Source organism: Etheostoma spectabile, chromosome 2 (assembly GCF_008692095.1).
Source record: "Etheostoma spectabile isolate EspeVRDwgs_2016 chromosome 2, UIUC_Espe_1.0, whole genome shotgun sequence".
Taxonomy (NCBI): domain Eukaryota; kingdom Metazoa; phylum Chordata; class Actinopteri; order Perciformes; family Percidae; genus Etheostoma; species Etheostoma spectabile.
The window spans coordinates 15,674,667-15,698,206 of record NC_045734.1 but is presented as its reverse complement, the minus strand read 5'-3'; the positions used below and the strand labels follow the sequence as shown (position 1 = coordinate 15,698,206).

Genomic DNA, 23,540 nt, shown 5'->3' with positions numbered 1-23,540 from the left:
TTTTCTCTCTCTTTCTCTGTCTCTGTCTGTCTCCTTCTCTCACCCCCAACCGGTTGAGGCAGATGACCGTCCACCCAGAGCCATGGTTCTGGTCGAGGTTTCTGCCTCTTAAAAGGAAGTTTTTCCTTGCCTCTGTTGCCTAGTGCTTGCTCTTGGTGGGAATTGTTGGGTTTCTGTAAATACCATCACAGAGTACAGTCTAGACATGCTCTTCTATGGAAAGCGCAATGAGACAACTGTTGTTGTGATTTGGCGCTATATAAATAAAATTGAATTGAACTGAATTGAATTTGTGTTATTATCAACATAGATACAGTATATGGTCTTCCATGAACAGACCAAAACCCACAATCGTTTCATCTGTGGTACTCAGCTCCACGTGCATTTGTTTCACTGAAGATGTAAATCAGTGATTTCCTAGAAAACCCTTGAAGACATAATGAGTTTAATATGAGTAAAAACTTAATTTTTTGGGATTATTTTCCACCCAGTGAGCATTTACAGCAGCAGGACGTATATGTGGGACTGATTGAAAATAAACTACAGTGCTCATATGGTAATAATAATGTTGCAGAGAACAACAGTGTGGCTCACTGATTTTTGTTTAATAGTTTTTGGGCAATGATGGAGGTCTGTGGCACAGAGGAAAGAGCTGAAGTACATCAAGCATTGGCTGTTTGACCAATACTTGTTAGTAGGATCAATTACTTTGCTGTGATTTGTTAAGAATAAAAGAAGAATAGAAAGTATCATCAGACCTATCCTTTTAAATGTACAACAATAATTAATCGCTAGCATTTTTTATTAAACAATTTACAATTCTAAGAAAAAGGCCTCTATTATGGATGATGACTCTTTTGAAATCTATGGAGGGATAATTAATGTATGAAAAGGTAAAAATGTTGGGTCCCAAATAGCAGGTGCATATTCATGTGACATGGCCACAATATCAAGCACAAACACACACACTGGTATGCGTAAATATTTCAACAGATCAATACACACAAGCCCTGTTACACTCCACTGCACATGTAAGGTTACCTTGTAAAGAGCGAAGGTCCTGACAGAGTAGGTGGCCAGCTCCACTGTGTCCAGCAGAGTGATCTGGATGAGGCCGTAGGTCTCTGTGCCCCGTGTTGGCCAGTACTGATCACACTTCACCTACAAGTGGAAGAAGGAAGAATCTGTGAGAGATGCAGAGCAGTTTGTATGTTTATCTGTACACATTTTTGTGAAAGAAGAGAGAAAGAGAGAGCTGACTTGGGTGAGTGTGCTCGTGTACAGCAGCAAAAAAGGAGGATGGTGTTAAAGCAGATCTGGGAGTTTTTTTGTGCAAAATTCAGACAGTAATGTTCGGAAAAAATGTGCATATAGCGACAACTCAGCATGTGAAAGGGGTTTTAGTAAGTGTGTGGGGTGAAGAGTGACAGAGAGAGAGAGAGTTCTGTTTTTTTGGGGTGTTATCTTGCATAAGTTTTGCTTAAAATACTAAACACTGTGTGGCATGAAAGTGATACCTGAAGTTCAGCCCTCACATAGTTGACGCTGTATATCGCCCTACATTCCTAAATCCCTACAAAACTACATCCGGCACATCAAATCCCAGCATCCATGAACACCATAAAGATCAAGAACTCCCCTGTATCAAGCGGTCATATTTGTAGTTCTTCAGCTCAGCCTCGGAGACCACAGAGGAGAGAAGGAAAAAAAATCCCAGAGGAGGGGGAAAGGGTGAGGAGGGCCCTACCAGAATCAGGCCAAACCAAACGTTATGTGCTGATCCCTCCAGTCCTCACATCAAAGACAGCAGGGAGCTCAGCTCAACTCGCTCCGCATTCCACTGCTCCAGACTTGGGATTATGCGTTTTGGCCCGGGACGTTCAGGCTGTAATTACAGCTTTTCAACTGTTGTTTTCCCACCAGACCATAAGACACTGTGGGGACAGGAACGGTGCTGCACGCAGTGGAGCCAGAACCCTGCCAAACACTGAACAAGTTTCTTGGTGTGAAGACTATATTATCCATTATTATATTAGCTAGCAGCACAACTGTGCCCTGTTCTTGTGTGGTTTGATTGGTGCTAAGTGGAAGGATACTGGCAAGATTCCCACAGTGGGACCATCTGTGATCCTCTGTGTCGTTAATACGTAAACACATAATGGCATAATGTCGAGAGGTGCTGAATGACATTAAATCGTTTTCTCCAACAAGCAACCCACTACTTGCTAAAACAGTAGATATGGAGGTAGTGGGCTGATGATACAGTTTAAAACAGTATATTGAAATTGACTGTTTTCACTATTTCACTGCAGAATGTTGTCATGACTTTATTGAATTTAAAAAATGTAAAGCTAAACAGTCATTCACCAACTAAAGATTAATCAGTAACAGCCTACAGATTACAATTAGGGACTCTGCAGTCCTTCATTCTGTAGTTATACTGCAGCAGAACTACAGCTTTTTCATAAAAGTAGCCAGTGTGTAAAATACTTTTCTTTCTTCAAAGGCTACATCATATCCTGCATAGCCACTAGACAGGAAAACAGAATAACAGTTGTGGTGGTGATCATGCAAACTGTAAACACTACGGTGCACTGATTCTGACCTGCAGTGGTTACAATAAAACCCATTTCACAGCAAGTTAACTAGGAGTGTCTTTTAGTGAGTTGAATACAATTCTACATTATCACTCAATGCACTGGCTATTTAACAGAAAAGAGGGGGCAGCAGAAAAATGGCACTGAATAGAGGAAAAAAAGGTCAAGAGAAAACCAGGTGAGGTGAGGTAACATTTTAAAAGGGATTAGCAAAGGAGAGAAAGAGAGGTCTTGCCTTAGAGAAGAAATAAGAGGGCATCTGAGGGTCAAACAGACACAACAGAGACAGTTGGAAAAAGTTGAAAAGGAAACAGTTTCAACACAAGACAGGTTAATAGGAAAAGAAGCACAGATGATAGGAAAGGATCATTTTCTGAATATGGGCTCTGGAGATAATTGGTTAGCACTTTATCATGATTCATACCTAAAGCCATTCTTGTTCATTTTATTCTAACATGACATTCTAATAAAATTGAGTTTTTACTCAAGCGCATATTCTGTTAACAGCAAAATGCCTTGAAGCTAAATCATTTTCTAATTCATTACGTAGTCCTCATTTAGCTGTTCTTGTAATTCCCTCAGGTCTTGCTCACCATTATACACATTGTGTTCTACTGTATTCTATTCCATTCTAATCAACTACATGCCACCTTGTCCTGTCCTACATGCACTCAAACTTCCCACTTAACCATGGCACCTTGAGATTGGTCACCATAACACTCGTGGTTAAAACCTTTTTTCTTACTGCATGACCTTGTCCTTATGTAAATGTAAATGTGCTGTATTTATATAGCACTTTTCTAGTCTTAACGACTACTCAAAGCGCTTTTACATCATACAGGATACATTCACAATTCACACACATTTATACACTGTGGCCAAGGCTGCCGTACAAGGTGCCACCTGCTCATCAGATAAACACTCACACGCATTCACACTCCGATGCGCAGCATATGTCCTCTCCTTGTCTGTCCTGATCTGTTTAGTCCATCTGGACTCTTCTGTCCTTCCTACATCCTAAAAAATGATCATCCTGCCCTGGCCTGGCCTGTCTTGTACCTCCTTACTGATGTCAAACCAACCGTATTCAATCCAATTCTACCCTTACTCAGCTTTAACTTTATTCCTCCCATTTTACTGTAATTTAACTTCCAAAAACTGACGGGTCCTACTCAACTCTATTATACTTCACACTCAACCTGACATCCCTCTTGCACAACCTATCACAACATATCTTAACATTCTATTTCAAATAGGCTTCACCCTCTAAGACTTGCTGCTATTGGGGGTATCCCTTCATGCATGCACAGTCCTGAAGATTTCTTTCCCGCCCTTGCGCCCAGCATGGGTCTAAGTTACGTCCGCAGATACTGTATATTACAGGTGTGGAACTGTAGATCTGCTCACAGTTTTTCTTCAGCATACAAGCAGTATGAAGACTTCCACCTCCAGCGATGTTCGTCTGTGTACCGGTTGCCGGACCGGCTACATGCTGTCCACGGTCTGGCCTCGCAGCTCATCAGCAATCATGGCGTGGCAGACCATGGCACAGCGGAGCATGTGGCTCCACATGTCCCAGCTAGCCGCTAAGGTCAGACGCAAGCTCTTGGACGGCCCAATGGCCCCCAATGGTTTATTTTGGCCACGCCTTCAGACCGCCACGACACATATGTCCCAAGCAGCCGAGGAGGCAGAGAAGTTGCAGAGACTCAGCTCCTGGAGAATGGTGCCTCAGTCACAACAAAAGAAGGCGCCCTGCAGCTGTGCCATCTCAAGCCCTGGCTACCACTCCTCTGTCCCGCCCTCCTCCCCTGCAGTGCAGCAGCCTACACCATCAAGCCGGCAGGCTCCATGGGGCTGGAAGACCATGCCGGGGGCCCCCACCTGGTCCAAGCCTCTGACAAGCAGTGGCAAAAGTGGCAATGACGAGGCACAGGGAACCTTTGTCTCATCCCAGTTGAGAGCTGAAAACACAACGGTCCTTTTAAGGGCCACCCCACTTTCTCTAAAGAACAGTTTCCTCTCAACCAAGCCAAATTTGCTCCCATTGAGCATTATGCTGACAACAAGACAGTTGTTCCCCACACAAGCACAAACAGGCCTGCCCCTGCACGCAAAGCCCTCCCACTCTCTCACTGTGTAAACAGTGGGAGCAAGCACCCGCTTAGAATGAGCTATGCCACACTGATACAATCCGCTCCCGGGCCGTATCAGCAGAATGAGGAGGACCCTGACTCGGCGTCCAATCACCCCTTACATGACGGCGACCAGTTACCACCACGCGTTTTGCATTATGGTGGAATGGGCACTCCCTGTTGGCTATGTCAACAAACAGCATACAGACATGTGCACGCCTGCTCACAGAGCAAAAAACTTTACACACATGTACTCATGGATGTCAAAGCTGATCACAACGGGCTATATGCTTCTGTTTGCCAGAACCCCACCTCGCTTTCCCGGCATGTTGGAGACAACCATGTCATCTTAGGTGGGGCGAGCTTCTCTGACATCAGAGCTAGCGGATCTGTTGGCAAAGAATGGCATTTCCCGTGTCCCTCAAAGTTGGAGAATGATGGCTTCTATTCCTGTCATTTTCTCAGATTGGAAAAACGGGGTGGAATGCGCCCCATTCTGGACTTGTCTCAATTCAACTAGTGCATCATGAAGTGCCCATTTCAAATGCTGACGGTCAGACACATGTTGGAAAGTGTGCACCCCCACAAATGGTTTACCTCCGTGGACCTGAAACATTGTTCCCAAACATAGAAAATTCCTGCGTTTCTCCTTTCAGGGAGGTCATTTTCAGTACAATGATTTTATCATTATGGCTCCTTGCCAGGAATGGGCTGCGCTCGACACAATGGCGGTCGTACAGCACCTCCAGATATTGAGGTTCACTATAAAACAGCAAAAGAGCTCGCTGGTCCTGTCACAGTCAATAGTTTATCTGGGCATGGACATACTGTAACCTCAGCAGCTATGAAAGCCAAACTGTTAGCGCCAAGGCTGGATGCTTTAAACTCTCTGCAGTCAAGCATCACATAAAAGTGTCGTCACTATCTGTGATGTGTCTGCTGGGCACGATGTCTACGAGTCACGTGGTGGTTCCTCTGGGTCTCCTCCACATGAGAAAAAAATAAATAAATGGTTCAGTCTGGTGGCACGGAACGCACAAGCGCATCCTGGTTCCCGACCCTGGTTCAACTACTGACGGGGTCCCCTTAGCAACTGCCGTGGCAGGGGGACACACTGCCGCAGCTGGACAGTGCGATATCTCACCCCCCGGTGATAAGCCAGAGACTATGGGCCTCCCTTGTGGGAGCACATGGAGAGGCTAGGTTTGCCCCCTGCCATTGTGCGCACTATCTGGGGCGAGAGAGCCCCCTCCATACTCGTGCGTGTTCATCGACAGCAAATTATGCGTTGTTGATGTGTTTTTTGCTGCTGTATCCATCCCTTCTGCACTTGGGTGGATGTGAGGAATGCGAGTGTTCTGCAGTTATTAATCATAATATCAATTTTATGAAGCACTTGGGCTTTACAAACAGTATTAAGCCAATTCATAATCATGACAGTTTTTTTAATCAAAATAATATAGTCTTATAGATACTTTAAACCTGTTCAATGCAAACAGGAAGACAAAGTAGTCTATGTTCTGCTTGTGGACCTTGTGTCGCAGGTGGCATTGACTATATCAGCTTCGCCTTTAATCCAATAGCAACAGCTCTTACAGGGCAAAAACTATACGAAATAGAACAATAGTTACGTATTGTAACTCCAGATTCCATGTGTATAGGCATAGCCCTCTAAGATTTCGGCCACCCGCTCCACTAACATCGGCTTAAGAAAAATGCTGATCTTGGGAGCCGATCTACGGTTCCGCACCTGTAATATTCAGTATCCACGGACATAATTGAGGCCCATGCTGGGCTCAAGGGTGGGAAAGAAATCTTCACAACTGCGCATGCACGAATGGATAATCTAGTGATGCACCAATGTGAAAATTGTGGCCAATACCGATAACCAATATTAATATTGCTGCTATGGCCGATACCGATATTTAGCAATGTTGATATATCTGTATAGAAAACAATTCTTTATGATAATCAAATAAAGAACTATTTTCCAAAACCATACATTTTCAGAAAAACAAATACATATTTATATAAAAATATTTTTTTGGGTAAAAAATACAAGTGTGTACTGAATTCATACTATGAATAAGCCAACCCTGAGTATTCTCAATAAACATCTAAACTCACTTGAGACTAAATCACTGTATTCTGTGAACATTGTTCAACAGTTTAAAACTTTAAAGTACAATAGAGGGCCTTAAATGGCCAAACCCAAAAGTGTTGAAAAAGGCAGAACAAACTGAACTTAACATACACTGGCTTTTGCAATCTTCTGAACAGTAAGTACAGTAACTAAGTACTGTAACTGCCAAGTACTTTAGGGTTAGGCCTAACCCTTGGCCTTCCCGGGCTTTGGAATCAGACAAATGATGTGCTTAACAAACAGGAGAATTTCTGCTCTCTCTGTACCTATCCTAATCTTCTTTTTACCAACATTTGAAGGGTCGGAGAAGAGACGTTCACTAGCCACGCTTGTACATGGAGCTGACAGAAAACAAACGAGCCAAATCTATGACAGCAAAATGGCGCTACTGCAGCTCGAAACTACAGCTATGTAACACTATTTTACTGTAAAAGGCCAAGACATAATTAGGTCCATTTCCATGTAGTTACATAGTCACTAATATGGTCAGAAACATTACAGTGCTCAATTACCTAGTTTGAGAGGGAAATAAACTACTCTTTAGATTATGGTCCCATAATTGGTGTTTTAGCTAACTGGGAGCTATGACCATTAGCTGCAGTAGCTCCATTTTGCTAGCACCGATTCAGATCATTTTTTTCTATTGGTAGGTCTCCGATAGTGTCAGTTATCAAGATTACTGTAAAAATTGACCGAAGTTTAATTTAATTTGCATCTGTACGAAAAAATGGCCATGCCTACCTGCATGCAAGCGAGGGAATTCTTGGGCATGTAACACATCTCTCTTCGTCGCGTGTATTTTCATGCGCTGGTGTAAAAACAAACATTCCTGCTTCCAGACTCACATTTTCTTCTTTTTCTTCTTCTTCTTATTTCGGATTTTGGCAATTTAGACACTCTTAAGCATATTACTGCTCTTGACAGGTCAGATTTAGATCTAAATTCTCACACACACTCACATCTAAGCCCACACGTCAAATACACAGCCATGATTCACATCGGCCCTATTTTGACATCGGAACGATACCGATGTGTAAAAAATGTACCATATCGGCCAATATATCGTGCACCACTAGGATAATCCTAATAGCAACAGCTCTTAGAGGGTGATGCCTATACAAAATAGAATCATATCGTACTCTTCTCTTCTATTCCTGCATTATATTCGGTAACACTTTATAATAACCATTGTTAATAAAAGTTTAATTGATAGTTGATGAAACTTAAGTTAATAGTTATTTTACTGTTAACTAACAATGATTATTATTAGAATAGAATACCTTTATTCTATTAGTTAATTAAGATTGGTAAAGCACCTATAAACATTAATTAGATAGCTATTATCAGTGTACACATAATCAAATGATAATACTTCATAAACCACTTTTACACACAATTAAAACTTAACTTAATATTATAAGCATTAGTTGCAACTTTACAGTAGCCATCAAAATCATGTTTATAGATGGTTAACAAAAAATTATTAACCACTGAAACGTTTTAACTCTCTAACCAAACTACTGATAAAATTAAATTAATCATAATATTACTAATAATTAGAAAACATTGTAAAACATCATTGTTAACAGTAAAATAACTTATCTAAAGTTTAATTTACTATCAATTAACTATTTCTCAATAACGATTATTAAAAAAATATTAGTTTATAGTCAATCCAATCATATTCAACCAAACGCAATCCTACTCTACATTGTAACTTCTTTACCCTTTTCTGTACTGACAGTGGAACATTGCACATTGTCACTGATGTTCTTCAGACACTTCCTCAATCATCTGAAAAGTAGAATGCTGCAGGTAAAGCAAATACCTAACACACTGCATGTACAACATTAAGCATACCTGAGCAACTTGCCTATGTAAACTTGCACAAAGACACAATAAAGGCCTGCTACGCTTGCTTCATAAAAATATTTTTTTTTTGAAGATTGTAGTGTTTTTTTGTGTGTTTTTATGGCTTTATTGTAAAATATGTATTCCTGACATAAACATATAATATGTGTATTATATAGATATGTTTGCACAATGTTTCAAAAAAGTTTCAAAAAAATGTATGGTCAAAAATTCAGCTATTTTCTTGGGACATTATTAAATGGTCATGTTCCACTTTCTTTAACTACAACTTATGTAGTGGTTCAGGTTTGGCTTGAGAAAGATATTTATTCACCGTATTACTTGACCCTGCCCTACTACATGTACTCTATACCTTACTCCATCCCACACTTATGCACCCACTCACTTCCACTCAAGTCTTCCCTTCCATGTGATACCCTACATAATTTATGTAACTAGGTCTTGTGTTCTGTGCTATCTGTGCACAGCCTACCATCTGATGTCCTATTCCAGCTTTTTACCAAAAACTGCTACTTAATATTGCATCATGACATCCTAATATTTGCTCCTCCTCTTCTCTTTTCTTGGGCATCAGTATTGTTTGGGTTTAGCCCTGTGATACCTTGTCCTTGGGGTCCCATGTTATTCCAGCCCCCTTTTTCTTACCCGTGACTTCTCTTCCAGCTTGGTCATCATTACAATGTTGGCTGTGTGCTGCTCCCAGACCATCCTCCAGAATTCACCGAAAGTCTCAGGGAGGGATCCCTGAGTGGCGATATAGGCATTCTGACGGCGGTAGCCGTCAATATAGTTAGCATTGATGTAGTCACTGCCTGGGACACCTGCATAATCAGGAAACAGTGGAAGTTACGGAGGACGTTGGGAAAAAAATGAAAAGAGATGTATGCAAGGTGAGGAGGAGAATAAATTGTGACAGGTTGAGCTGGTAGAGAATAAACAGAGGGGAACAGGTGGGATAAATAGATGTCACTGATGCAGAAATATGCATTTGTGCCTGTGCACTGCATCATATACATGATGATTGGCATCAGGGTTGAATGTTTTTGCACTAATCACATGGAAACAGTATCAGTCCGTGTAATTTTCTTTGCAGATGAACCTGATTCTTATTTTGATTTACAGTGAAATAATTTATATAGATTATTTCATTTCTTCTGCCATGAAAGCAGGTTTATGTCACAGTAATAAAAGTTCAGATCATCTGAGGTCATGGCAGGGAGATTAATGTTTTCACAGGGCCAAACATCTTTTGGTGTTGGATTGTTCAACCATCTTGTTTTATAATACATGATAAGACGATCATGGGCCTAATCTGAGTATACTCTGGGTGTGTCGCTCTGAATGGCAATATGACTGTAAGTCCGTCTCTGTGTAAGACTTAGCTGACACTGCTTGTCCTGGAAGGGATTGTGTGTGTGTGTGTGTGTGTGTGTGTGTATGTGTGATATGAGGGACCATCTGTGTGTGTTTGATTTAGGATCAGTCCTGCTCATCTGGGGCCTAATACCATAATCCCAAAAATCACTGAGTCACAGCTCAAACGTGCACACATCGACTAAAACACCAAAGTACACACAGAGACATACACACAGATGTGTACGCGTGAATTTAGCTGTGACCCGATTCTGCCGAAGTGGGACACAAAACTCCTTTTGAGTCATCTGATAGTAGTTTACATTTGAAAAGAAGAAGTCAATGAGCAAACCCTAACAAGAAAAAAACTCCTGCACTGATTCTCTTCTAACAGACATACTACCATACAGTTGTAAAAAAACAAACAAGCCTCATCAATTGCACACACAGCACAGACAGACAGATGCACGCACGCACGCACACAGGCACGCACGCACACGTGCACAGAAGTACAATGTAGCCTACAATTAGAAATGGGATAGGGACAGAAGCTATGAAAAGGTTCTAACATATGTTTATCAACCTTATGGCGTATTAATGGTACTTGCTCAACTTGCCTCGACTCGGCTCGACCGCGGTGCCCCGTCCTCCTTTTTCCATTGCAGATTAGGCAAGCCGTGGTTGGTTGTCATAGCAGGAAACTGCCGCGATATAGCGAGTGCGCGACACAAACACAGAACGTTGAAGGTGTGCTGCTTTTGATTCTCGGCATGTGGCTGTTGTTACAGCCAGAAAACCAATTAGTTTCAAAAGACGCTGAAGGCACAAAAAAAACAAAAAATGCTGGCTAAACTTTTTAAACACGGCGGGTTTGTTCAGGACAACTGTCACTCCCCGATGTAAATTGAGTTTAGATTCGAGTCGCGCACGCTGAGATTTAAACGGTTTACAGCATAACACGTCATTCTGAAATTTGTGAAATCCATGAAATACTAAACTTTTCTCATTACAAACAATAACAGAAGATGGAAATCATTTCAAAAACGTTTTTGCTATCTATGATTGTTTGATTGCTAACGTTAGCTCAAAACGCCATTCAAGTGACACCCTTTGTTGTGTTTGATTGCTAACTTGTAGCCAGCAGTGAACAAACTTCGTTAAGTAGGTCCATTTTTTATTATGTATTGATATTAAAGAAGTCTCTTGTTAGCATCTTGTAGGCTACTTGTTGCAAAGTGACGCATGCGTGATTCAAATCTGACTTTGACTCACATCGGGGAGTGACAAGGAAACCTCGCTAGCTATGACGCAGTGAATAGTGACGATTCTCTCCAACCAATCAGTAGTCAGGTTTTCACGTCAGCTTTTGGTATAGCCTCAGCTTGCTTTGAACCTCGACTGAGGTAGTACTAAAAAAAAGTACCTGTTAGCAAGTACCAGGTACTTTTTTTCATAATGGAAAACCCCAAAAAGGCGAGTAGAGTCGAGGCGAGTCGAGTAACATGCAGTGGAAAAACGCCAAGTCTTTAAAAGACGGCTTGGCTAAATGCTTTGATGTGCTTCAACTTCATTGCAAGGGACTGCAGCAGAAGAACTTTGCAGATAAAACACACACACACACACACACACACACACACACACACACACACACACACACACACACACACACACACACACACACACATACTTCCAGTCTGTGAGCAAAAGTGCATATCTGTGCTTGTGCACAGTCTGGGCAAGTGTTTTGTATCTATAGTCGAGTGTGTGTGCGTGTTCTCTTGTGTGTTGGACATGCTCAAGAGTATATGTGTTTTCTAAGCTGAAAGAAAGACAGACAGCTAGGGCTCAAGGACAGGCGGGGGTGGAAGGGCTGCTCACACATGCTCTGCCCAGATAAGGCTCATCTGTTTGGGCTTGGCCTCCTACTGCCTCCCTTTCTCCACATTGGAGCTGCCAGTTTCTCTGCCTTAGGTCTATCCTAGCTGAAGTGGGTGAGTGTGCTTCAAAACACACACTGAGAACAAACCTGTGCCTATTTGCTCTTGTAATTGTATACTGTTTAAAAAGACCAAATCCAGTAAAATGGGCACAACATGAAAACACATCAGGAAATAATAATTACTAAAGCGTGAGCCCAATTTATCTCCATGAACATTAAAAAGGTCAAGACCATGTAAGACCATGATGTGTTGACCCATCAACTTGTGTGATGATGTGTGGTTAGAAACAGCAGTGTGTTTGCATCCCAAAAATGATATATTTTTTTATAGCTGTTGCAGGCACAGCCCTTTGTGTTCTATGAAAATTGGCAATGAAATGGATTTTTAGACTATTAATATCCCATCCGTCATGGAGAGCAGCTCTCTCTCTAACACACACACACACACACACACACACACACACACACACACACACACACACACACACACACACACACACACACACACACACACACACACACACACACACACACACACACACACACACACACACACACAGGCAGCGTGTTTTACCCTCAATGCTGGAGAGAATGACCCTGGAGTGATCATAGGCAATGACGTTAGCATAGCGGTTCTTTGGTTTGTTGACCTCCAAATTGGAGTTCTCCCATGTGAACTGCTGACCAGGGTCGATGGACTACAAGATGCAAAAGACAAGGTAGAGGAAAACAAAAAAACAACAGAAAATAAGATAATGCACGCTCAAACTCCTGTATGTCCAATCTAATTCTCTAATAATATCATGCACAAGCAGCGCCATAAATTTAACCACTTAATATTGAGTGTTGGCAAGGATGCTGATATCTGTTAAAATAGATAGACAGACAGACAGACGGACAGAAAATCTGCCTCAAAGTGCAGAAAATGGCATCTAGAAAAGCCAGAAATGGAAAATTTAATGCATTTGAGCTCACAAGCATTGTGTCCAGTGATGCTGTGGCAAAACCACAATATTAGAAAACCAAGTACAAATTGAAAATGAACAAGCTACAATTAAACTTGGACAGAAATGTCTGCAAATATGATATCCCATTTCAAGAAACACCAGCGATGTAGGGACTTTCCGCTTTCAAAAAAACAACAAAATCTAGCTACCAGAGAAAGATGATAAACGCACAATAAATTCCTCTGGGAGAGAAAGGATGGTTGTGTTAGACCAACACATTAAGTTCCTGAAGGGTAATTACAGTGTAACCATCACTGTTAGCTGGGAGAGGCAGACATGAGGTCATTACGGGGCTGTCAATGGAGAGGGACGAAGAGGAGAGAGCCAGGGTAATTTAGTAATTTTGAATATTTTACGACACATAATTATGGTTTGGTTGGGGAAAAATGGTACTGGTTGAATGCATGCATGTATGTGTGTGTTTAAGACTGCCTTCCGCACACTGCCCAACATCATGTGTGTCTGATTATTACACCGCAATCATTTCTGGCCTCTCTCTCTCCCTATATCCCTCCTCCATCCATCTCTCTCGTTGCCTCGTTAAGGGTTCAGTATCGAACAAAGCACACAGTCATGCAGAGAGAATGTGGGCATCAACAGAGTGGTTCCAACTCACACCACAATTACATACAGCCTCTCCCTCACTGTCTCTTCCACCCTTCTTTATTCTCTCTCCCAACGCTTTTCTCCGCTAAACATCCTTGCTCTGTTTTTCTACTCTTTGCATAATGTGTCCTTGTCCTCCTCTATATATGTATCTCAGTCACACACAATTTATCTCTCCCTTGTGGTAGCCAATTAGAGCCTTATATCTGCCTATTCACCCAGAGGCCGTCGGTCTAATTTTTTTTTGGTGAGGAAAAGAAAACATTTTTAACTCTCTGTGGAGCTCATTGCAATGCTAGCACTATTTGCTACACAGCCTGCGTGTTGGGATATATTTCTACTGATGTGTTTTATTCTTATTTAGTGCCACAGTTCAGCTTACCATGTTTAGGCACATTATTATCTCAAAGTTCATGCGATTTTTGATCCTAACTAACTGGGCTGCAAGTTGAAGGAAACTAATCAAAAAGCCTCTTTTTTTGTAGAGCACACTTGCTTCCTGTATCTCTTAGTGAGTCTGCTCTCTTTTCTATCTCTGTTGCTCCTCTTTCTCTACTATATTGTAAAAATAAGGGCTTGATAACCATCTCACTATAAGCAAGCTCTCTTTGAGCTTGCAATTTCAATTTCCTTCTTATATTTGTATAGATAACAACAAGACAGTAGAGAGAGGAAAACGCGCTTTATCTTTTATCGTTGTATGAAGACGAATCAAAATGCTACTTAGCTGTGAAGACTACACAAGGCCTAATCTACAGCGCTCACCATTGAAATTGAAACTGAGCTTAAAAAATCTGATGAGTCAACGATAAATATTTGTGTGACTGCATCAAAACCAGATGAATTTCCCAAGCTAAAGATTTTCAGGGACAGATAATCAGCATTCCTACCTCGTACTCTTGGGAGAACTTGAGATTGTCGTTTGCCTTGAGGCGCTCAGTGTGATCTGCCAGCTCAGAGATGGGGACGGGTGGGTGACTTGCCATGCCTGCCGAACACAGAAATAGAAAAAAGAGGCCATTTGGATAGATGTACAACTAAAGTTTTTGGAGGAAAATGTTAAGAGTTAAAATTCTCAGAGGTGTTGTTGTTTAGTGTTCTGTCCACAGTCAGCGGCGGAAGCAAATGGAGTTTTTTTGTGTTAAGTGACCATTTTCTCTCTAGGCAGACAGAGAGAACAATGTGCGTGTTCTGAAAGTTACTGAGGCACGGTAACATGTCCTCAGAGTATATGAACACTCTTGGTGAAGACAAAAAAAGACTATGACACAGGCGGTTACAAATTTAGCATGTAAAAATAAACAATTGGGATTTTTAAAGAAGTATTCCAGAGGCATTATGATGAAATGTTGTCAATTCAAGCAGCTTGATCCTATATGGGATGGAAGGTTAGTTAGCGTGGAATTGGAAAAGAGAAAGAAAGAAAGAAAAAAAGACAGACAGAAAGAAAGACACAAAGAGAAAAAGAAAGAAAATGAATGTGGTAAGAAGAAAAACAATGACAACAGAGAGAAGATCTTTGACAGACTAAGACCAACTAACTTGACAAACGGCGATAACCGCGGTACACTGATACACGGTAGGCTGAAAAGGGAAACAACACCACAGTTAATCCTATAAATACAACTAATACTTTAAGAATCACACATCACGCTAAACCTGGTGTTTGTGTCTGCATGAGTATATATGTGTGTCTAGTTTACCTGGAGTCTGGAAGTTAATTCTGCGTAGCTCCACAGGATCAGTGGGATGGTGGGACGACATGGCTTTGCTGCAGGGGAAACTGCTCTTCCTGCCTTCAGCCTCGGCCCTTTTCCTGGAATAACATACAGCACACAGTGTTTACATGATGCACCTCAGCTTGATGAACTGAAACCTTGTACAGCCTGAAAAAGTGAATCTGAGAAAATATGGGGTTTATAAACTAACACATAACCTCAATGAAATAAATGTAGACAAGTGAAATGTGAATGTTAAATTTCCGAGAAAAACTGCATACAATTGCTCCTTGGACAGTTACAGGGGTAAATGGAATTCTCAGAAAATGTCTGCTTCAAATTCACCCAGCAATCGTTGGTTGACTGGTGGTTTAATGTTGCAGGTTTTTCATATGTTTATGACTAGCTGCTTTTTGTCACAGAAATATCCAGGAGTTTAAGTGACTATTTTTTCATGAACAAAATCATGCAGAGCAGTTGTCATTGTTCCTTGCTCTGCATAATTGCAATTTGCTTTTATGCCTTATTATCCTTAATATTAATAATATGCCTTAATAGCTTTATCCAGTGCACTGTAGTTTACTTCAGAATCATCAAAGAAACATCATGGTAATCCTGACTCTGCTGGGATCTATTATCTATTCTTTCCTAAAGGCTTTTCAAGGAAAATACCGCTGTAGGACAGAGGGAATGGTAATTGGTAGTGTTTGTTTACCTGTCAGGTTTGCTGGATCCAAACAGGAAGAAGAGCAGATAAAAGGACAGACAAGGATGAATAAAATTAGTGTAAAAAAAAAAAACAAACACCAGAGACTAAACTGACACTGAACTCATAATTTCACCCCTCTCATTGAAACTAATCTAATCGCTTTCTCAATACAATGTTAGATAAGTTAAATTGCCCCTCCTTTAGCCAAAGGGATAAACAGCAAACTGACAAAAGTTTTCCTCTGATTTCTCACAACACTGCATACACAGCACCCTCTTAGTGTGACATCTAAGAACATACTGAAAAATGTTGTAACGTGCAACTCAGCTACAGATATGTTAATGGCTGTGGATCGCCACTATTTACACTCTAGCTTATGAACATTAAATTATTACCATCAAGGATAATAATTTTACAATGTCACATCACAGTCACAGCAATTATTCATGTGCATTAACAAAGCTCTAACCAGCAGAACTGATGATTATCATGAATAATACTAATGAATGATAATGTTATCTTCCCCTATCTGTTATGTAACTTTGCTTTCTGTATATAGATATTAAGAACAGATTATGGAACACAATTAAATTTCTAAGAGAAAACAGTCGGGATGATAATTGTGTCGCCTGCAGCAGCACAGAATCACAATAAATATATCTTAATGTTAGTCCTGTATGTTGCATAAATAATGGAAACACACATTTGCACCAGCTGGGCTTTGTTCAGTCTCAGCTTGATTCTGTGGTCTTGCATTCAGTTTGTAGAAACGTTAGATGGGGCAGAGGGGGAAATTAAGGCATTTTTTTATAAAATCCTTAAAGCAAGATGGCAAAATTCATACTCCTTCTTAAGAGTCATAACTCGGTCAAATCTGATCACACAGATAATGATACACAATAACATAAATCTGCTTAGAAATCATAGAAAAAATACGGACCTTACAACTCCAGAACTTGATTGGGAATCATCAAGTTTTTAAGTTCCTTCAGTACCAAAGTAATCCAGTGAAAGTCATTTGTAATTCTTTTCTGTCATCTGTAATTCTTTTCTGTCGGAATTCAGTTTTCTGTTTGAATTTTAACTTTTTAAGATTAGTTTTTGAGCAGTTCTAGGCCTTTATTGACAGGACAAATAAAGAAATGAAAGGGGAGATAGAGGCATTGAAGAGTGCTGTAAACCTCTATGTATGGGGCGCCCGCTCTACCAACTGAGCTATCCCGGCACCCTTCTGTCTTAATTTTATCTGATTCGGGGGACAATGTGTCAGACTTTAAAAAGCCCTGTCCTATATTAAACCATTTTACTGTCTTCCTGGCTTCATCATGCTGTCCTTACCTCTTGAAGAGGAGAATGGCAATGACGATGCAGACAATGAAGATGACAGCCAACACAGGCCCCACCACCCACAACAGGCCCTCTTCCTCATCAACAATTGGCTGAGGATCCACATCCGATGAGGTCACAGGATCAGAATAAGGGCTAGTGGCGTACATAGTCTGTAGGAAGATACGGTTTTATGCATTTAGACAAAACTGCATTTGGATGGGTAAACTGTGTGGGTGTGTTTGTGTTTGTACTCACATTCTCAGAAAGGTCGAGTAGTGCAAGCACAAAGAAAACATACTCCTGTCCGTTCTGCAGTGGACGGTTACGGAAATCGCCATAGTTTCGCCCATCACCTAGAGTAAACTCCAGGGGAAGGGTCTTAAAGTGAGCAGTGACATAGGCCTTAGGGTCTGATTGGGCAGCCTGTCTGCGGATGCGGAGGGCACGACTGACACTAGTCCTGTTGATCTCTTTCAGGAGCTAAAAGGGAAGGCAGGGATAAACAGAGGAGAGGGAGAAGGATGTAGATAATTAAAACAAAGGTTTGACAGAAAAAAACAAGACAGTAAAGAAAATGGGGAAATATCACATAACCATTGGTCATAATTTGGTCATAATTTCCATCTAATATAAGTTCAAACAAAGTTCATCAAATTTGATTAGACACTGCAACAATTACTTTACATGGATACAGTAAAGGCAATGTAGTTAGGTTCTACTATTGCCATTATTTTCCCAAAAAATCTATAATTTGTCAATTTTGGGGATTTGTAACCCCTCATTAAGGAAGGAGAAAATGGCTGTATAGAGCATTATCACCTCAGCACAAATGTCTTCATCATCAATTAAATTGCTACTACATTTATCCATTGAGACAGTGGCCAGCATAAAAACTCTATTGAAACTCATCTCACACACATGAATGCGCTTTCAGAACAGCGTAATGAGGTGCTAAAGTCTTTAGAAAAAGGCAGGAAGTGGAATTGGATGAGGAATGTTTTGTGAAAGTATTGTTTGGATTGAAAAGGCATGGATGGCCAGGTTCGTATACCTTCGCATAATAAGACACAAATAGTCTGAGGCATAAAAACTACCAGTAGAGTTGGTACCATTCTAGTGTGACTTAAACATGCAATTTCATTCAAAATACTTTATTGGTACCTCAAAGGGCAATTTGACACAAGCAAGTTAGCAAACAAAACAAAACACACAGACAATTAATTTACACACATAAAAAACAATCTAAAATAAACAAGGGTTAATAATAGTGGCCATACCATAGCTGGCCAACATGTGCCTTAGCTTATAATTAGCTCCTTAATATGACCCTTAATTAGCTATTTAGTAGAAAGACCTCCTGTCTGCTGCATGTCTCACCTCATCCAGGTTCATCTGGTCAGGCTCCTCCCAGGGATTCAGGAACTTTCCTCCTCGCTGCTTCTTTAGTGGCACCACGACCACATAGTAACCCCTGAAACACAGCATTGTTTTTCTTCAATATTCAGGAATAATCTGGCATTTTGGGAAATACATGCATTTCCTTCTTTTCTGAGAGTTAGATGAGAATATAGATGCCATTCTCATGTCTGTACAATAAATATGAAGCTACAGCTGGCAACCAGTTAGCTTAGCTTAGCATTACTGGAAACGGGCAAACAGCTAATTGGAAGGCAACAACATCGGCTCACTTACTAACACACGATAACTCTTTTGTTTAGTTAGTTTAGTTCAGTTGGTTAATTATTGAGCTGAAGAGGTGCTTGAAGGTGTATTTCTTTACCTTCCGACAGAGCCAGGCTAGGTTTCATGTGCTGTGCTAAGCTAGGCAGCTCCTAGTGGTAGCTTCATATTTACCATACACCAGTGTCACTTTACTTTGCAACCAAAGTCTTCTAATTTGTATTTTTTAATCTAGTCTTATATAGCTTTTATTTATTTATTTTATTTCTCTATTTATTTGTACGATCGCTGTCCTGGTGTGGCTGCAAGAACCAAATTTCCCCTATGGGGATCAATAAAGGTTTATCTTATCTTAGCTTCATATTTACTGTACACACATGCAAGTTGTATTGAGCTTACCATCTACTCTAAGTCTCTGCAGGAAAGTGAGGAAGGATATTTCCCAAAATGTCAAACTATTCCTTTGGTCTTCTGCTTTAAGAAACTATGGAGTATTGTATTATTAATACAGTTTATTTCTGCAGCAGCATCTGTGGCACCATACTTTAAATCTAAACTGTGTGGTTATATTTTGACCAGAGGATGCATGTCTGAAGACATGTGTGACACAAAAACAATAATACCACTGGATCAGCGAATTTCTGTTTAGAAGCAGTCAGACCATTAGCTCTTGTCAAGTGATGAGGGCAGAGAAACGCAAATCATCCATGTGTTCTCTGCAGATGACTCACTCCAGCGTTCCGTGCTTGCACTTATATGCACATGGTACAATTCCGAGTGTCGAGTGATAGAGTAGAAAGTAGCTTATTTTTGTAAAATGTGAGAAAATTAGAATTTGTTACAGCTATGAAGCTGAAACAGCAAGGAAGATAAAATTATGTGTGCTTCAATGCAGACATTTTGCATTAAGAGAGATAAGTTGAACAATGTAGAAATCTGCAAAAAACTGATCACATTTAAAAAAATGCTTACAGTGTGTTTTATTATTGTCACCAAGTAGTTTCAACATCCAACTGATTACAGTTTGTATGATTTCTGAACTCTGATGTTGGATCAAGGCACCTAAAATGGGAAAAGGCTTTTGTGTCTGTAGCAGTGAAAGAGCAAAATGCTGTCTGGGACTCAAAGAACTCCCAAAACACTTCTGATGGGATGGACAAACTACAAGAAAATGGCTGTGAGAGCACAATAGTAGAGGAGTGATTCAGGTTGTGCTTTAAGGCACATCAGCTTTCATTTGGTCCATTGTCGGAGTTCTCAGATTTGCTTTGGTGCCAGCTAAGAGAAATCCTTCCTGATAGACCAATAAATGACCAGCAGCAGCAAGAGGAAGAAGAAGAAGTGGAATTGGAGCAAATTCTGAAAAAGGTTAATAAAAATACTTACATGTAGTCATTACATTAAACCAAATTCTTTACTCTCACTCTCTTCACTCTCATCCACCATCACTACCTGACTTTGGCTGTGGTCTGCACCGTCGGTAGCTGCACGGTCACCATGCCATCGGCGTTGGTCTTTCCCACCACCGTGGGTTTGGTTTTTAGGATGTCCGGGGCGGTGGTGGCTGTGACACGGTGCTGCAGACCCCCAGCGCTGTTGGCCCGGTTAGTGAGCAGAAAGGAGTACTGGGTGTCCGCCTCCAAGCCAGTGATCAGCTTCTGAGTCTGTTTCCCATCCACCTCCACAGACTGGCCCTTTCCATACAGGATCTAGACACGGGATAGGTAACATAGTTTGAGAGTTAAATGGAATATGACACAAAACACACAATGCAGCACATACTGTAAGCTCTCATATAGTGCCCAATGCCTTTATTTACATCAAGCATGTACTTTACAGGGATGTTATTAATTTGTAATTGTAGATGTTTTATTGGTATTTTTGTTATACTTTAGTACAAGTCTCCATGTTTTTGCTTGTCTTGTAAACTGAACACCTAATCTTTTTTACATCAAAAGCTTTCCAGCTGTTCAACGGGAATTATGTGCCTGCAATACTTTATCAATCATTAAACAGAAATGTTAAGTTTTATTAACAACAACCTAACACAAAGAAAAAACTTGCAATAGGAATGGCCTATAAATTCTGTTTTGCATTTTTATTTAACTACATACAAAATGCTACAAAAATCTACTTACGGTGAATGGCTGGGCAGGGTTCTTGTCTCTGATCTCCCAGGACAGCAAGACAGAGTTCTTCATGGCAGCCTTTACTCTGAAGTTGGTGGCAAACACTAAAGTACAAAAAAACATAAATATGATTCCAAGCTCATTTATTCTCTCTACTGAACCAAAAGTAATGGTCTTACCTGTAACATTATCTAGTCTCATGCTAGCTATCTGATCTGATCAACACACAGTGAGTGTGACTGGACAGGGAAACTCGCCCAAGACCCAAGACTCTTACCTTGCTTTGGGACATTGAGACTAAGACTACAGTGACAAGACAACAAAAAAGGACACTTGATGATGTTGTCACCAGATGTTGTGTGTGCAAGTGGGACTTAGTGTGCACAATGTATGCACAAATGTGTTGTTAAGAAGCATGTGTTGCATCCTGAGCAATGAAGATGGGTTGTTAGAACATGAATCCTACCTTGGTCTAACCGCTGTGTCCTAAACTGGACACTGGGGCTAAACGGCCCGGGGCCGACAGCTGTGAATGCGCACAACCTGACATCATACACAGTATCGGCACTCAGACCCTCCAACAAAACATTCGACCCTGGAGCAGGCACCACAACTTCTGAGGCATTCCCTCGACTGTTTATATCCTTGTAGAGAACTGAGTACTTCATAATTTTCCCATTTTGCTCAATTAGTGGGACTGATTTCCAAACCAGTCGGAGGGAGGTGGCAGAAGACTCCTCTAAGATAATATTTTCTGGGTATCCACTTGGGGCATCTTCTGGAGTAGTCACCTCCATTACAGCCTCCTCTCCGTAGCCCATTTTGTTACGGGCGGAGAGTTTGAACACGTAGGTAGCTCCCTTATGGATGTCCTGAGCGGTGTAGCGGTTCTCCTTGGTGGGGATCTCCACCACCGTGAATGGAAGGACGTCAATGTGGCCAAAAGTGAGGCGGTACCCAAGGAGCGGGGTGGGTGGGTTGGGAGGTGGGTACCACTGAACCAGAGCTGTACCTGAATCAGTGGCACTCACCGTCAGCTTGGGCTTTTCAGGCACTGGAAAGAGTGAAATAGGGAGAGCAAGTGAAAGAGAGAATGATAAAAAGAAAGAAACAATTAGAGGATAATTGCAAAGCACATTATTCACAACCCCTAGCAAAGCTGCAAAATATGATTTATATGGCACCAAATTACTGGTTCCTTTCTGGCATATCAAGGTGTGATAGAGTGAAACATGAACCAATTCAATGATTTAATGGCCTCTAATGATCATAAGTGTGGATTTGGTCTCAAAGATCGTTACTAGTTTTGTGTGTGATTTTGTAGATCTATGTATTTCTGTATGCTTGTGTGAGAGTCTGCGTCAACACACTTACGTGGCAGGGCGCTACAGACAGTAACAGGTTTGCTGCGAGCACCATCGCCCTTTGCAGTGTAAGCCCCCACTGATACAGAGTAGGCAGTATCTGCCTTCAGGTCTCCAAGAACCACTTGCTGCAGAACAACAAAAAGAATTGTTAGCTTCAAAAGGAAACTAATTTGGTGTGCCCTTAGGACAATAAAAAAGTACATGTCAAATTGGTCAGAAAGATAAAATGATGTGCTTTTTGTCGGACCGTGTACCTGTACACACAGTTATTAAGATCTTTTCTACACAAACATTACTCTCCCAGGCCAGGAAGTACATTGTTCACCAAGCTGCTGCTTTTGGAAAATGTGGAGTTGATATGGTTTGTGATCATAAACACAACTATATCAAATTATCACAGTATCACAGCTCATGGTCCATTTGCAACTAAAATGTAATTTAACTACACAGACACTCAAAACTAATTTAGATTTGTCTCCATCTAAACACTGAACACAATATTTCTTGGTCTGTGGAAAGTATAAATAATCATGGCATTTGGCAATACCCACAAATGACTTATATCATAAGTTATATACATGTGTGCTTTACCAGGGTGCTTTATTCAAAATCCGGGAGAGCACACACTTCAGAATTAAAAAAAGGGACTTCCTGCTGGGTTTTAAGCCCTCACGGTCATAGGGGATTCACAATCTCATAAATATGATTCATCTGCTGTCTGGGCTTTGTTATCACTATTAAATAATATGTTTAAAGGGTTTACTCACATATTCAGCTGAATCTTCATTTTCCCACTGAACAATAGAACAGTATGGAGAAAATAGGAGAGAAAAACCAAATTCTTATTTTTTGGGATATTCATCTGAAAAACTTTGCACAAAAGTTTGATGTCTTAGAAGTATTAGTTTAAAATTATTATTATTAATAGATTTAACTCATATATATATATATATATA

General features: G+C 40.8%; 1 protein-coding gene across 32 annotated transcripts in view; it reads right to left on the bottom strand.

The window, feature by feature from the left end:
- ptprdb (protein tyrosine phosphatase receptor type Db) overlaps positions 1 to 23,540 on the bottom strand; it is a 151,766-nt gene that overhangs the window by 13,235 nt on the left and 114,991 nt on the right. For 13 of the 32 annotated variants that reach the window (XM_032544695.1, XM_032544788.1, XM_032544714.1 and 10 more), the window contains 16 exons: positions 23,352 to 23,378; positions 22,592 to 22,709; positions 21,684 to 22,271; positions 21,227 to 21,321; positions 20,541 to 20,797; positions 18,786 to 18,879; positions 17,664 to 17,888; positions 17,418 to 17,578; positions 16,086 to 16,097; positions 15,356 to 15,468; positions 15,195 to 15,236; positions 14,543 to 14,640; positions 12,614 to 12,737; positions 9,393 to 9,568; positions 2,833 to 2,856; positions 1,042 to 1,161 (listed from right to left, as the gene is read on the bottom strand). In XM_032544695.1, coding sequence (XP_032400586.1) covers positions 1,042 to 1,161; positions 2,833 to 2,856; positions 9,393 to 9,568; positions 12,614 to 12,737; positions 14,543 to 14,640; positions 15,195 to 15,236; positions 15,356 to 15,468; positions 16,086 to 16,097; positions 17,418 to 17,578; positions 17,664 to 17,888; positions 18,786 to 18,879; positions 20,541 to 20,797; positions 21,227 to 21,321; positions 21,684 to 22,271; positions 22,592 to 22,709; positions 23,352 to 23,378 — 2,274 coding nt within the window. The remainder of the gene's footprint in view (positions 1 to 1,041; positions 1,162 to 2,832; positions 2,857 to 9,392; positions 9,569 to 12,613; positions 12,738 to 14,542; positions 14,641 to 15,194; positions 15,237 to 15,355; positions 15,469 to 16,085; positions 16,098 to 17,417; positions 17,579 to 17,663; positions 17,889 to 18,785; positions 18,880 to 20,540; positions 20,798 to 21,226; positions 21,322 to 21,683; positions 22,272 to 22,591; positions 22,710 to 23,351; positions 23,379 to 23,540) is intronic. The other 19 variants (XM_032544737.1, XM_032499181.1, XM_032499211.1 and 16 more) reach the window with 6 other exon arrangements.